This window comes from Salvia miltiorrhiza, chromosome 3 (assembly GCF_028751815.1).
Source record: "Salvia miltiorrhiza cultivar Shanhuang (shh) chromosome 3, IMPLAD_Smil_shh, whole genome shotgun sequence".
Classification (NCBI taxonomy): Eukaryota; Viridiplantae; Streptophyta; class Magnoliopsida; order Lamiales; family Lamiaceae; genus Salvia; species Salvia miltiorrhiza.
The window spans coordinates 15,490,510-15,505,709 of record NC_080389.1 but is presented as its reverse complement, the minus strand read 5'-3'; the positions used below and the strand labels follow the sequence as shown (position 1 = coordinate 15,505,709).

The following is a 15,200-nucleotide window of genomic DNA, read 5'->3' as shown; positions in this document are numbered from 1 at the left end:
AAAATTATTTGCAGTTTATATTTTAAAATGAGTTTTTATGTTATACTTGTTCCGTTTCATAAGAGTGTGAATGATTATTGGCGGAAATGGTTTTAATAAATGTTAGGTGAATATATTGGAGGGGAGAAAGTGGTCCACTTTATTGTAAAATAGGTGTAAGAAATAAAGAGTTGATGGTGAGATAGTGTTTAAAAATGGCAAATGCACACTTTTGTGGAACATTTCAAAATGAAAAAAATACACAGTCTTATGGGACAGATGGAGTACAATCCATTTGTATACTTTGATAGATTGAAAGTTTGGGATATTACAACGTTCCCGATAGTTTCTATCAGTTGATCTACTTTTACTTGATTAATATTTTGCTGAAAATATGAAATTGGAAAAATCATAATTTTAAAGATAAAAATATTCAATCAAATATCTTATTTTAAAATTACAAGAGATATCTGAATATAATCAATTATATAATCCGCACGCAAGCGGGACCTCACCACCACCCAAACGGTGGGAAAACATCAACGCACACAGGCGAGAAACACCGTGCATGTGAGACCTCAACACTAAATAATACAACGTCGCACGCAGGCGGGAATACAACATCACCTAAAGTGAAAAAATATCACCGCACGCAGGCGGGATTGAACCCAAGAGTCTTTGGGTGCCTGAGCTTTGCCATTAGAGCAATGCCTCATTGTCTCAATCAAATATCTTATCAATCATACAAATTAAACATTCCAAATCATAATTTTAAAGATAAAAATATTCAATCATATCTTATCAATCATGTTGCCAAATGAAGAAAATAAAAATAAAATGATTATAACTTATTTTAGAGCAAAGTGTCGCATAAGCATGACGTCATGTATAACCGTGTTTTTGTGGAAATTTTCTCATTCAGCGAAAAAGACCGAAAGTGACGTGGAATAATCAATTAACATCACAATTTACGTAGTTTAAGTTATTATCACCAGATGGACGTACCAATCTTGTGAATATCATGTCGGATTATGTCGGATATTATTTCTATGTAAATTGTCTTAAATGTAACTTATAACTAGGTCTGGAAAAATATATCGAAAACTCGGTATATCGGTATGACTGTATCAGAAAATACCGTAAAATACTGAATTTAAGGCATACCAAATTTTTCGATAAGGTATGATACCGTACACAAGATTTTACGATAATGTAAAGATATAAAATTTTCAGATATCGGGGTATACCGGCATATACCGATACCGAGGTATATATCGAAAAAATCAATAAATACCGTATTAAAGGTAAATATCGGAATAAGGTATGATACCTTACTAACGGTATACCAGTATTAAGGTATAATACCTTGTTTTGATATACAACAATTGTCGGTATATACTAGTATATTGAAAATCGCAGTATATACTGTATCAAAATTTATAATTTTAAAATATATAATATATATTTTTATGTTTATATTTTAAAAAATATTGATAAATTTTATAAAATGATGTAAATAATCTATATTATATTATTATATGAATATATACAAGTACATGAATTTATAAATATCATCAAATGATACAAAAATAAACAAAATATAGTTCATATAGTTATGATATAATATTCACCTTAAAAATATCATCAAATGATAAATAAATAAATAAATAAAATAAAATGCATGAATTTATAACATAGTTATGATATAATATTCACATTATGTGAGTTATATAGTTATATTTTATAGTATATAACTAAGATTATTGTTCTACAATAAATTACATTTAACTTATAACATCTAGATTTACATGAATATATATACAAGTATGAGAATACAAATATAATCGATACAAAAATGAACATTGTATAATATATATACAGGTTATACAATTTAATATAATTGAATTATAGTTAGAGCTGTCAAAATCAACCCAGCCCGATGGGCCGGCCCAATCCGCCCGGGTTTAGGGCTGGGCTGAGCTTTAAAAAATCAATCCCAAAAAAAATCGGGCCTAAAAAGCCCGTTCAAATGACCCGACAGGCTGATTGGGCTTTCGGGCTAAAAAGCTCGGGGTTTTCAGGCTTTTTGGCCCGCCCGAAATAAATTAATTATTTTTTAAAATAATATATTTAAAAGGTACTAAAATATAAAATTGAAGTCTAAAATCATGTTCTGATCACATTAAGAAAAACTTAAAAGAGAATATTTGCACTTTGTGCTTTAGATTTAATTTTGATAGATTAAGAAAGAATTAAAGAGAATTAAAAGTATTAAATTAATAAATCAACTCAGATTTTCATTTGTCTGATTGGATCTGCCACATTTTTTTAATTAGTCCCAACTGCCGCTTGTTCCCTCATTTGTAATGACATTATTTTTCTTAGTATTTTTTACTTGTTAAGTTTGGCTCAATTAATTTGTGTAATTCATTTATTTTATGAAGTGTAATTTCATTTACAAATTTTGCACTTATAATGGTATGATAAATATAGGTTTTTATTTTATTTTTAATTATATTTATGGATTGATGATTTAATTTAATTTGAAGTTAGTTGATTAAATTTATTTTATTTTTCATCATATTTGTAAGAAAAAATTTAAAATTTTAGGAAAAAAAAATATTGGGCGGGTTTGACCCGACCGCTCGGTGGCCCAAGAGAGGCTGGACTGGGCCTGCAATTCTGTAGCCCGGTACAAATCAAATTCGAGGTACATTTCGTTGCTTTGTATTAACATGATCTTCAAAGTAATAAGAACAAAATGCTGTAGCTTCTTCCACAAGGTAAGCATTTGTAATTGATCCTTCAACTTTGGCTTTGTTTTTAACCGTTTTCAACTTTCCCAAATACCTCTCAAATGGATACATCCATCTATACTGCACAGGGCCTGTCATCAATGCCTCATCGGCGAGATGAATTGGTAGATGTTCCATAGAGTCAAAAAAACTTGGAAGGAAGATTCTTTCTAACTTACAAAGAATAACAGAAATGTTTTGTTGCCTCAGAAGAAGATTGTCCACTTGAATAGAAGGTGATGTCAAATCTTTGAAAAAGCGACAAAGATCTGTGATTGCTTTCCACACATTGATTGGAAGAAGTTCTTTTAATGCGACCGGCAACACTCGTTGCATCATCACATGGCAATCATGACTCTTCATGCCAAATATTTGAAGTGAACTCAGGTTGACACATCTACCCAATGAGGATACATAGCCATCAGGAAATTTAAGACCTTCAATCCACTCAAGTAAAAAAAAATTTCATCATTATCAAGCATATAACATGCTTTAGGATAATTTCCTGTTTGTTCATTGGCTTGTAACTCGGGTCTGCGACAGAACCTATTCAATTCTTCACGAGATTTGCTCGTATCCTTTGTTTTGCCTTTAGTGTTCATAATGGTGTTGAAAATGTTATCAAAGACATTGTTTTCAATGTGCATAATGTCAAGATTATGACGTATAAGCAATGAACTCCAATAAGGCAAATCCCAGAATATACTTTTTTTCCTCCAATCGGATTCATAAGATCTCTGTCGTCTAGCTATCCGCAATCTAGTCTTTTCAACTGTCAACTCTGTTACTTTTTTAATGCCCAATCCCTCAATCTCCGCCAACACCTGATGCCCATTTTTGGTTTGTGGAGGACCTTTTTTTACTTGAGAATTTTTTTAGAAATGCAGTTTTGTTGCGCCGAAAAGGATGATCGGGGGGTAAAAACCTCCTATGATAGTCAAACCAAGATTGTTTACCACTCAAAGGTAATCTAAAAGAATCTGTATCATCAAGACAACGTGGACATGCCAATCTACCAGCTGTACTCCAACCAGAAAGCATTGAATAGGCGGGGAAGTCACTAATTGCCAATCTACCAGCTGTACTCCAACCTAAAAGATGATATATTAACTAAGATTTTAACTAAGTTCTTCACTCAGTTCAAAGATGATATATTGTCACTAATTAAGAATATCACTAAATTATTGAAAATAACTTACTACTATCCTAAGATAAATTTAACTAAGTTCTAAAAACAAAGAGCATCTAATTAACTAAGTTCTACTAATCAAGACCATATTACACTATAAAAAATAACAAAAATAAATCATTAATAATGCATAATCAATATAGTAATCCACATAAACTCATGCTTAACCTAAACTAATCAACTTAAATCATACAAAATTTCACATAAACTCACATAAATTCATATAAATTCACATAAACCTACAACAATTTCACATAAATTCATAAAGTATAATTATGAAAAACCTAACCTATATAAATTCACAATTTATTCAATAACATGCAAATATATTAACCAAAATTAAATTAATAACCTACATTACATAAGTTAGCATTACTAACCGAAAATAGAGGATTCCGGTAAGGGGAAGGACGGTCCGGCGACAGAGAGAGGTTTCCGGCGAGGGCAGTGGCTGGGATTCAAAATAAACAACTTAAATTCTATAAACAACAACCCAAACACACACCAAAACCACTTACCTACGGCGGCGAGGGCGAGGCGATTCCGGCGACAGGCGAAAAGCAGCGGCAGCGGCGCACCGGGCGGACAGCGGCACAGCGGGCACGGCGTCGGGGTCGGTGGAGGTGGCCGTTCGTCGGGGAGGAAAGCAGGCGGCGGCCGGGGTCGTCGGACGGCGAGAATCGACGGCGACGGGGAAATCGGTGGGGAGGGAGGCGGAAATCGACTAAAAAATCGGCTAAGGAAAAATTGGGGAAAAGAAAAGCAAACCCTAAGTAAAACCGTTCAGCAACGACCGATTTTCAAATTAACGACCGAAAATCGGTCGTTGTTATATTTATTATTATTTTTTTTTTCATTCAGGTTTCTAACGACCGAAAATCGGTCGTTAAAAATAATTTAAAAATATTTTAATATAATCTACGACCGAAATTCGGTCGTTGAAACCGTGTCACCAATTTACGACCGATTATTTCGGTCGTTAAGTTGCAAAAATAAATAATAAATAAACAAAATCAAGATCGGTCGTTACCATTAAATATTCGGTCGTTAGGACCGCTTTTTTAAAGACCGATTTTTTCGGTCGTTAAACTTGGTCGTTATATCCTTCTTTTCCTGTAGTGAAGAGTTGGTCTTTCTCCTCTAAATTTGTCATCACTCTCATCGTAAGAAGGGAATTTGTGTAGATCAGAATGATGCAATGTGATGATCCATACTTATTACTCTCTATCTCAATTTAATAGGCCATAGGGCGTGGATGTTAACAAACAAATAGTTATAATATGGTTAATAGCGCCAAAATATTTGAACTTTCACACATATTTAATTAGTTTTGCACATGACTTCAAAATTCAAATTTTACTTCAAAATACACGAACTTTCATTTCTTTCTGATTTTGCATACGATAAATATTTTCGACGAATGAAAATTGAGGCAGAAGTCAGAATTGTCTGCGTGGCTTAAACAGAAGTCTTCCTAAATGGCGCAGTTGGACATTGTGTAAATTCTACAACAATGATACAAAAATATATTAACGAATCATTCTTAAAAAATATTCATCATGCACAAAATCAGAAAGAAATGAAATTTTGTGTATTTGGAGGCAGAATTTTAAGTGCATGTGCAAAATAGAAAAAGTGTGAAAGTTCGTGTGTTTTTTTGCAATTATCCCTTCATAATAAAAATAATAGAAAGAAGATAATTTTTTTAAGGGTATATTTGTCAAAATAATAGGAGAGAGAATGATAATATTTTTTTAAGTTAAAAAAAAAGATAATAATTATTTTTGGTCTACAATAATATTTAGTGTAAATAATGAGTTAAATACATATGTTTATTATGTACTAATTTTTTATTTTAAAAAATGACCATTAAATTGAAATGTTCAAATAAAAAAAATGTGACTTATTAAATTAGAACTATTATCCCTTAAAGTCCAGAGACGGAGATAGGGGGTGGCTGGTAGTGGCCAACCCCCCCCCCCCCCCCCCCCCAAAAAAAAATTAAATTTTTTTATGTATATATATGCATAAATATATAAATTTATATAAATGTTTACTTAATTATATACGTGTATACAATTTTTTTAGTGGTTCATTCTATGATGGAGCCCAATATAATTTCTACTTAGAATCCAATTTAATAAGTTGAACTAAACAAAATTCATTTAATAAAATATAGTGAAACTTGGTTATACAAAAGTTGATTTGCTTGTTATATTCACTCATATATACTTAACTTAAGGATAATCGTGTTATTTAAAACTATATAATCTATGAAAATATTGTTCATTATTATTATTACTATTATTATTATTATACTTGTCTTTTAATAGAAAATGTATGAAATGCCCAAAAAAAAATTGTTTGCTATTTAGATTATGCTTGTCTTTTAATAAAAAATGCCAAAAATATACGAAATGTTCAAACAAATGTTGTTCGTTATTATTAAATTGAGGTTTTATATAAAAAGGAAAAGAGAAAAAACATGTGAAAGAACAAGAACGCAGACAAGGGATCCGAGACTCCAAAAGAAGCTCGTCAAAGAAAGAAAAACGAAAAGGAGCAGGAAGTCTAAAGCTTCAGCTCGCTAAAACTCTAACGCAAAAATACCTAACAATAAGGATAATCCATATTATCGTGGAAATCGTCCATCTCCATTGCATCCGACCAACGTCCTTTGGCGATATTATTCATAACATGCAAGCTAGCACTTCTGCTATTATCGATAACAAAGTCCCTCGGCTTATAACCTATTTCCTCCGCATTTCGGAGTCGACTTTTTATGCTATCTTCTAGAGGTTGTGGGATGCGCGGACGCTCCATACCTTTTGGAGGACGGCCGCGTCGTTTAGGCAGCGCCTGATGAGCAAGCAATTGCATTCCCTGGTTAACCTGCTCCTCCAATCGACTGATACGATTATCAAAATCTTTTGGCTGCTGACTAACCACCCCTTGCGGGCTCACCGCAGTAGCAGTCTCAGCCGTCTTCTCAGCCGACGTCTCCATCACAATCTCCTCGTCCACCTCCTCGTCACTATTATCCAGCTGATCTGACCCTGACATCTTCTTCTGCCCAACACCGTGATCATCTAACTTCAGGAAGCCCAAATCCACGCTGTTCTCCATTCTCTCTTCCTGAAGGTCCTGCTGCTCCTCTGTGACCAGAGGAGCAAACGAGTTCCCAGAGTGGGAATCTCCTTGCACCACCTCAATTTGCGCCGTTTCGACAACAGTCGCCTTACCTCTCTCAACCACGTGCCATTCTTTTTCATTCAACACCTTAGGCTGTGATTTAGGTTCTGTTGGCAAAATCTGCAAACCCCCGTCTGCTGGTTTGTCCAGATGAGTTTTCGACGCCTCATGACGATTCTTTCGGCATTTATCTTGAGAATGCCCAGTAATCTTGCAACGACCACAATAAAAAGGAAGATTTTCAAAGACAAATTCCACGTGAAACGAGCTATCTTCACCATCAATTAACAATGTAGAAGGAAGAGTTTGAGACAAATCTATTTCCACAAGAATTCGAGCGAATTGCCCAAAGTCGCGATCAGCCGACGTTCCATCAATCTTTAACAGATGACCCAAAAACCTGCCAATACCAGAGATAACCTGAGGATTCCAATATTCGATCGGCAAGTAGTGTATGCGGACCCAAACATTCGCCAGATGAGAGTTTTCCTTGAAAGGATCGAAATTACGAGTCCACTCCCGCAGCCGGAGAAGTCCCTTAGAAAGCTCCTAGACAGCCTTCCCCTTCGCTATAGCCTTATCCTCGGCTGAAGTAAAACGGAGCGTGAAGTATCCTTTACCCAAAGGAATTAATTGCCAGACCGAGGCCAAACCCCATAAACTCTGAAGCTCCGTCTTCGGTTCCAACGTAGATCTTGGCTTGTCCCCCTTCCGTAGCAGCAAACGGCCTGTCAAAGCATGTTCGAAGGCCTTAACCTCTTTAAGATAAAGTTCTTTTGGGACTTTGAGGGAGAACTGATCGCCCTCCTTAGTAGGCCGCAGATCATGGAAGATATGCGCAGCCAAATCCGGCTTCTTGACTGGCCTCTTTACGGTAGCAGCCGCATAGGAAACCTTAGCTTCATGCTTATGGCTCGCCGAATTACTGACGTTATCAGATGTGGAGGAGATCTGTTGAAGATTATTGGTGTGAACACCGGACGGACCTGGTGAAGTACCAGTCGAGTGCGGCCCAACGGCAGCCGCGCCGGTAGAAGATCCAGGACCCATGGAAAGCAAGGCCTGAGACGGGCGAAGGGAGTTATCATGAATCGGAGTTCTAACTACTTCAAAATTAGCCGAGACCGAGGGTAGATGTAGTCCCCCCTTGTCTCGAACGGCGACCGGCGGACTCAGAGCCATCGGCCGGGAACTCATGGCAAGAAAGTTGTGACGGCTAGGGTTCGTGGGTTGAGAGGGAAAATCTGCATCGTCATATATTTCAAATGTTGTTCGTTATTATTACTATTATACTCGTATTTTAGTAAAAAATGCCTTAAATATATGAAAGCTCAAAAAAAATTTCTCGAGGGCCATACAAATTCAGCCCCTCCCCCCGCCCCCCTGAACTTAATTCCTGGCTCCGTCCCTACCTTAAACTACCTCCATGATTTCAACACAAATATCTTTAAGCACATTTTATACATGTATAATAAAAGTTGAACGGTCTGTTCTACAATTGTTTTTTTTTTTTTTTTTTCAAATTATAAATTTTACAGAATGCGTTGGCGTTTGTTTTCGAATATAAATGCCGTGTTACAAATCACTAACTCGTGATTTCTCATAACTTTTTGTGCATTTAATCTCCCTTTTACCCCTTTCACATATGCTGTTCAAGAAAAGCAAACATGTAACATTGTTGTCCTCAAAAATTAAGACGACTGCTAACCGTTATCGAAATATTATTATTACAATATTGGTGAAGGGAATAAATTCGTTGACAATGTCCAATTAAATTGTGAGTAAATAAAAGGACCACGCTTCTCTGTCTTAAATGTAGTGGCCCTTTCCATTCTTTAATACTTCTACTTTATATTTTTATGATTTGTTGCTCCAATTATTCCATCCAAGTAGTTGGGAGTTCAGATTAGAGATAGCTATCCCCACAAAAATATTATGTGCTCTTACCAGGTCCAACTTGTTGTATTGCTTCAATTTTTTTATTTTTTTTTAAGCGTTATATTGCTTCTATTTTATTTTGCAAAATTATATATCCAATTTTTATAAAAGTTATTAAAGACAATAGAATGGTGTGACACAGAGATTCTCAAATATATACAATACAATTATACAAGATAAGAAGTTCAGAAAGTTTAATTCCCTATTTAAGGAATGTTTTCACTTTTTCAAGTACTTCTCGAACCAAATTTCTTACCAACCAAACACGTATTAGTGTTCTCTTTTCTTTCTCTTATTTTCTATTAATTTGTTATTTTTATTAAAATTTGCTCTCTAGATCCCTTAAAAACATGCTGCATTTTTTACGAATTTTAATAAATACTATTATATGAGTGTGTGTAAATGAAGAATGAGTCGTTTTTATTGTGAGCAAATTAGTATCCAAAAATGAAAAGTAAATATTTTTGGGAACGTATGTGTTTTTAGGGAAAGAATACAGTATTAGAATTCTTGTGGTCAATAATTACTTCTTTATAGCTCCACCATGCACCACAATATATGTATACTTCCACTTTCAGTTTCTAATCCCCATTAGTGTAATAGGATAACAAATTTCCTCCACATCTCTTGTTTGCTGTTTTTTTTTTCATTAAATAAATGAATAAAATAAAATAACAACATGACAAATAAATAATAGTTCACCATGAGGCCAAGAATAAGGATGACCAAATCTTGGAGACATATATAGATGCTGCATACATCACTTAATTTCATTTGTATACAATACAAATATAGCTAGGCTCTCATCTCACATTCATGACAGAGATATCAACATCCGTTATTCTAGTTTCTAAGTAAGGATGTCAAACACATCTTCAGATCATTTGTAATTGTAGGTTTACACACAGAAAATCAAGATTATTTTCTTTATTTATCGCATATATTTCTCCAGACACCCTTCTCTCTTACTTCTGCATACAACATCAAAACTAATTCAGTTGAAAGTTGCTACGACAATATTATTATAGAGCAGTGATATATATTAAGTATCGAAGTAGGTTACCTTCTTAGTGATGTCGCTGTCGTTGTCGCTGCTGCTTTCGCTGTCACTGCTGCTGACGCCTCTGTACCTGCCTTCCTTGCTCTTCTTCATCTTCTTCTTCTTCAAGTTCTTCACGTGGCCAAGCATCTTGGAGATGCAATGCCTTTCGTGCTGCTTCTTTTTCTTCATATCCACTTGCGTGTCATTGGGGCCGTGGTGGTCGAACAGCTTCCAAGCAGAATGGGTCATGTCCTTCACCTTGTCACCCAAAGAGTGCTCATGTGTGTTGGTAGAGTTGTTCTTGTCGTCGCGTATGATCTTCCGGTGGTAGGTGCTGTGCTCGATTTGGTGGCTACTTTGCTGCGATTGAGCAGAGGCCATTGCTGCAATCTCCAAATCTGTGTTGATAGAGATGAGAAAGATTGTGTGTGTGTGTGTGTGTTTATATATAGATAGATAGATACACACAAACAAGAGAGATTGTTGGTGTTCAATCATACTTTAAAACTCTTCTCTTTTAATCCCAAGCCCACTCCACAAAGCATATATTTCATTCTTTGCCATGAATAGAAATTATTTTTGCTTTCACTCTTGGCTTATACATTCTGCTTACTTCATTTTACTCTAACCAGCTCATTTTTTAAAGAGAGAACAATTCTGCACCGCTATTGTAAAGAAATACTTACAGAAGATGAGCATCTTTAACAATAGTAGGAAAATGAACAAATCCCACTTCTTAATTTATATATATATTCAGTCACACTAGAGATTGCCATATACAACATTTGTGCTGCACAACAACGTGCTACATAAGCCAAAATAAATGAGGCAAAAGGTGGAAAGAATTAGACCTTCATATTTTACCTCATTTTTAGTCCAAAATCCCAAAACTAGCTATAGAAGACTAATCTATAATATGTACTAAGATAATTACGAAATATGGAAGGTTATAGAAAACTAACTTAGGATCAAAAGCTAATACAGTTCAGCACCAAGACATCACCCCTCTTTCAGATGTTGTGATACAAATGCTGCAATAGCCTCAACGGCTTGCTGTTCTGATTCTTCTTGATTGGATCCTGTAGACTGAAGATGCATCTTGGAAATTTTGAATGAGTGATCACCCCCTTCGATGACATGCAACGCAGTCGCAGAATTCATTTTCTTTCTTACAGCTTCCAACTTTTCCAGTGGACAGAGCCCATCTTTGCTACCCTTTAGGTAATAAATACGAAATTCAGTAAATTAAAATAATAATTAGCAAATTCAGTGAAGTTTAAAAGATTAATGAACACAGAAATTCAGTAACTAGTATTTATTCAAGAATCTAGTTGGTACATAATAGTATATAAACCCATTAGATCAATTCTAGCAAGCCCCCCCCCTCTAAAATTGTAGCAAACCCATTTGATTCAATTAAAAATAAAAATAGTTTCTGGCGCAACTTGGCCACATTGCGTTAGTGGTTCGTTGAGTTAGTGGTTCTTGGATCCTGCTAAATAACATTCGACCTGTGTCATGCTATTGGAATATCATACCACATAAAAGGACAATTATTCAGGTGAACTAAGACGAACTTACCTGCACAAACATAACTGGGACTTTAAGTTGTAGTAGAGTATCATCTCGCACTGCACCATTCCTGCCCTAAAATATTAGCACCTCAAGTCAGAAAATATAAAATATACTTTGCACGCGAGAATTCCATAAAAGCTATGATACACTTTAGACATGTACGCTGGTGTAAACCATGTACCTGTCTAAAGTGTGGAAACAAAACCAAGACACATTGGGTCATAGTAACACCAAAAACTAGCATTAGATTGATTACAATTTACATGATGAACAGAAAAATTTACAGAATCATATAATTGGGGTTAGAATCTGAGAGGTTAATTGGATGGATGTCAGAATCTACTACATCACGGTCGATGCACCTTTCTTGTAAGAATTTGATGCACAAAACACCAACCCAACTCGTATGATAAACTTTGTCAGAGCAGCAAATATCAGTAAAATTTCAAGGTTCTGGTATGTATCTCATGTGTTATATCAGTCATCATCACATGTTTGTTTATTTGGGGAAACTAAATGATTGATGAAAAGGCAAAAATACAAACAGAATACCATATTTGTACTACCAGGTTTCGTTAAATTTTTCTATATGCAAACAACAAGCATGAAGTTAAGATGTTCATGTTCGGAAATTACCACTTTAGATTCATAAATATCAACCATTTCTTCCATGAACAGGCAACCATCCACGACAAGGCGCTTCTCCATTAATTAGGGCAAGCACTTCATATCAAAATAGAGAAACGAAATATACTGCTATCCTGTCATGTAAATGGCAAACCTTTAATGGGTATCCCAAACAAACTACAGCTGATGCAGAGACATCTTTTTCTCCGGCAACCATACAACTGACCCTGGATAGTTAAGTGATAATTCAGTTATCATAAGCTCAAATTTAAACAACTATAACATTCTTGCAAATGAGAGAATATTTGAACGTTACCTCGACCCCATGGACTTCCCAGCCAAAACTAGCGGATGCCCTGGATACATAGCCATGGCCTTTCTGACGATGTCACAGTGAAAATCAACCAGTTTTTCAGCCTTCGGTGGAGCCCTTCGCTTCCCTCCAGCAATGTCTGCCAACAATTGAAAAATCCACTAATTCTGAGTTTAAGTAGAAAAATACAATTCAGAGCCTCCTTTAGCTTTCCAGTCCAAAAATTTCTAAGATCACTACTTCTCTATAGTTTAAAACCTGAAAGTCATCTCAGGTTCATGTACTTACAGGGATAGTCAAATGTCACTACTTCAACGGCATTTAATGTCTTGGCCAGCATAACTTTCCATCTGCAGAAATCACAAATCCATGATTAAAACTTATTCAGGCCCCAAAAAACTGAGAATTCTCACCCTCTTTTAAAGTTCACACCACATTTGAATTCCAAACTTATTATTTCACTTCATATATTTGCTCTTTCCAAATAACACGAATCACAATACTATTCAAAAACTAATCTGCATTTGGTGAATTCAAAGCAGATTATTTTGCAGCCAGGAATTTTCGAACAATCAGCATCTGTAATTTTCAGAATGGACAGGAACACAAATGTAAAAGAGCATGTACACATGAGCGAACGCACGAACATCTAGGGGGCTTTAGACCCCACCAAGAAAAATTTCTTTTTCCCCCTATTTTTATAAAATCCTCAAATTGTCGGCATTTTGTGTGAATCGTTGTGGCAAGTGCCCTCACCATCAAACATGATGATATAAAATTGCCTTCTCAAAATCTCGAACCTGAAATTTATTAAAGACAGGCCACACCCGCCCCATGCAGGTACAGAGATGGGTGAGAAAATGCTACCTAAGCATCCAATCGGAAGAGGAAGGCGCTCCGGCGCCGTGAGCAAGCACGACCACCGGAGACTCATGTGCAGAATTTTTGGTATCGGCGTCGACTCCTACTTGTGGCGGTTGCTCTTGCTCCTCTTGTTGAGTAGGAAGGTTGCGGTTCTTGCGTCTTCTCTTTGAAGCGCGCTTTGTCACCATCTCTCCAATCCTAAATTTGAATTCCAAAGAAAAGCCCTATGATATGTACCAGGCAAGTTGGCGCCAAAAGAATGGGAAGGGGAAATCTACTTGTGCTCGGGTCGGTTCTATTGAATTGTCGGATTGTGCAATTATGGATAAAAATGCACATATTTATAACTTCTAATATAAAATATTATTTTTATAAAAAAAATTAATTTAATGTTCAAATTAAAGTAAAGATTCGAAATTATCTTTAAATGTTAATGAATTTGCATAATTTTTTATGTAAAATCTTACACTTTTCTAACACAAATACAAAAGTGTAAAAAAAAATTATCTGTTGTCCGAAAAGTAAGTTGCCGTCAAAGCGGCAACCTACTTTTTGAGGTTGCCTCCTAGACGGAAACCTCTTTTTCCAGCCGGCGAGCTACTTTTTTATTGAAATTTTTAATTTGCTACAATAAAAAAGTATGTTGTCAGCCGAAAAAGTAAGTTGTCGTCCGCATTAAGACAATTAAGGATAATTTAGTCAATTTGGGCATAAACACAATAATTTTATAAAAGTGGATATTTTTCATTATAACTTAACGAAAGTGGGCATTTTAAATTTTCACTCTTATTAAAACTTAGTTTTTTCAGGTTATAAATTTTCAATACTAATTTTAAGACCATCCACGTTGGTTGAGTCAGGCCTCGACCCATCTATGTTTCATAATTACTTATGAGTCAAGGCCTGCATTGACTTGACTCATCTATAAAATTAGTTTTGATTTTTGACTTTTAATTTAATTTCAATGACACCAATTTAAATACTCCCTCTGTCCCTGAAATAACTTCATCTTTTTCCTTTTTGGGACGTCCCCAAAATAACTTCTTCTTTCTTTCTTTTCATTTTTTGACAATTACCCCATCACCAATAATATTTATTTATTCTTACTTTTCACTTTTCATCACTCTCAATACTAATTATAACACATTTTCACAACTTCCAATAATAATTATAACACTTTTTCTCCACTATCAATACATTTTATAACTTTTCCTTAAAACCCATGTCGTCCCCAAAGAGGAAGCTATTTCAGGGACGGAGGGAGTAATACAATTTCTTAAATTTAAATTATTAAAATTAAAGTAATAAAAAAATTTAAAATTAAAATAATTAAAAAATCAATCATAATGAATAAGATGAATCATTTTAAAGTTTAACAAAAGCCCAAACTAATTCAACATTTTAAAGTTTTACAAAAGCCTAAACCAATAAAAGCCCATTAAATTATTTTATTAACCCTAAAATCATAATTTCTCTCTCTTCAATACCGTTCCACCATCTCTCTCTATCTTTCCTTCTCTCTATCAATGGCGGCTGTTTCAGTTCTGTGTGTTTTTTTTTAAATAATTTTAGCGCGTGTAATATACATACATATCATTTCCGCCAAACGAGCCAAGCTCGTTGAGATAAGTCACACCTCGAGTCACCGTAGTCTATATCGGAAGGCTCATCACCATGGTTGACTCG

The 15,200-nt window shown here is 35.1% G+C and overlaps 1 protein-coding gene across 2 annotated transcripts; it reads right to left on the bottom strand.

Moving 5' to 3' along the window:
* Window positions 1–9,791: 9,791 nt before the first annotated feature.
* Window positions 9,792–13,761, bottom strand: LOC131017822 (uncharacterized). Of its 2 annotated transcripts, XR_009099873.1 has the most exons (8): window positions 13,518–13,761; window positions 12,939–13,000; window positions 12,654–12,789; window positions 12,492–12,564; window positions 11,717–11,782; window positions 11,098–11,350; window positions 10,157–10,533; window positions 9,792–10,064 (listed from the first exon to the last, which is right to left on the bottom strand). XR_009099873.1 is itself a non-coding variant. In XM_057946559.1 (6 exons), the coding sequence occupies exons 1-6, from the start codon at window positions 13,700–13,702 to the stop codon at window positions 11,135–11,137; spliced, it is 738 nt and encodes a 245-aa protein (XP_057802542.1). In that variant the 5' UTR covers window positions 13,703–13,759; the 3' UTR covers window positions 10,850–11,134. The 2 variants fall into 2 exon arrangements, 1 of the variants encoding a protein (XP_057802542.1); XM_057946559.1 differs by lacking the exons at window positions 9,792–10,064; window positions 10,157–10,533 and having other exon boundaries at window positions 10,850–11,350; window positions 13,518–13,759.
* Window positions 13,762–15,200: the final 1,439 nt, after the last annotated feature.

What these genes read in the sequence shown, in the direction of transcription:
- LOC131017822 (XM_057946559.1), bottom strand. Translation starts at nt 13,702, where the DNA reads ATGGTGACAAAGCGCGCTTCAAAGAGAAGACGCAAGAACCGCAACCTT. An exon ending in TCTTCCGATTGGATGCTTAG is followed by an intron (nt 13,001 to 13,517) that starts GTAGCATTTTCT and finishes TGATTTCTGCAG; the next exon opens with ATGGAAAGTTATGCTGGCCA. An exon ending in AGTGACATTTGACTATCCCT is followed by an intron (nt 12,790 to 12,938) that starts GTAAGTACATGA and finishes AATTGTTGGCAG; the next exon opens with ACATTGCTGGAGGGAAGCGA.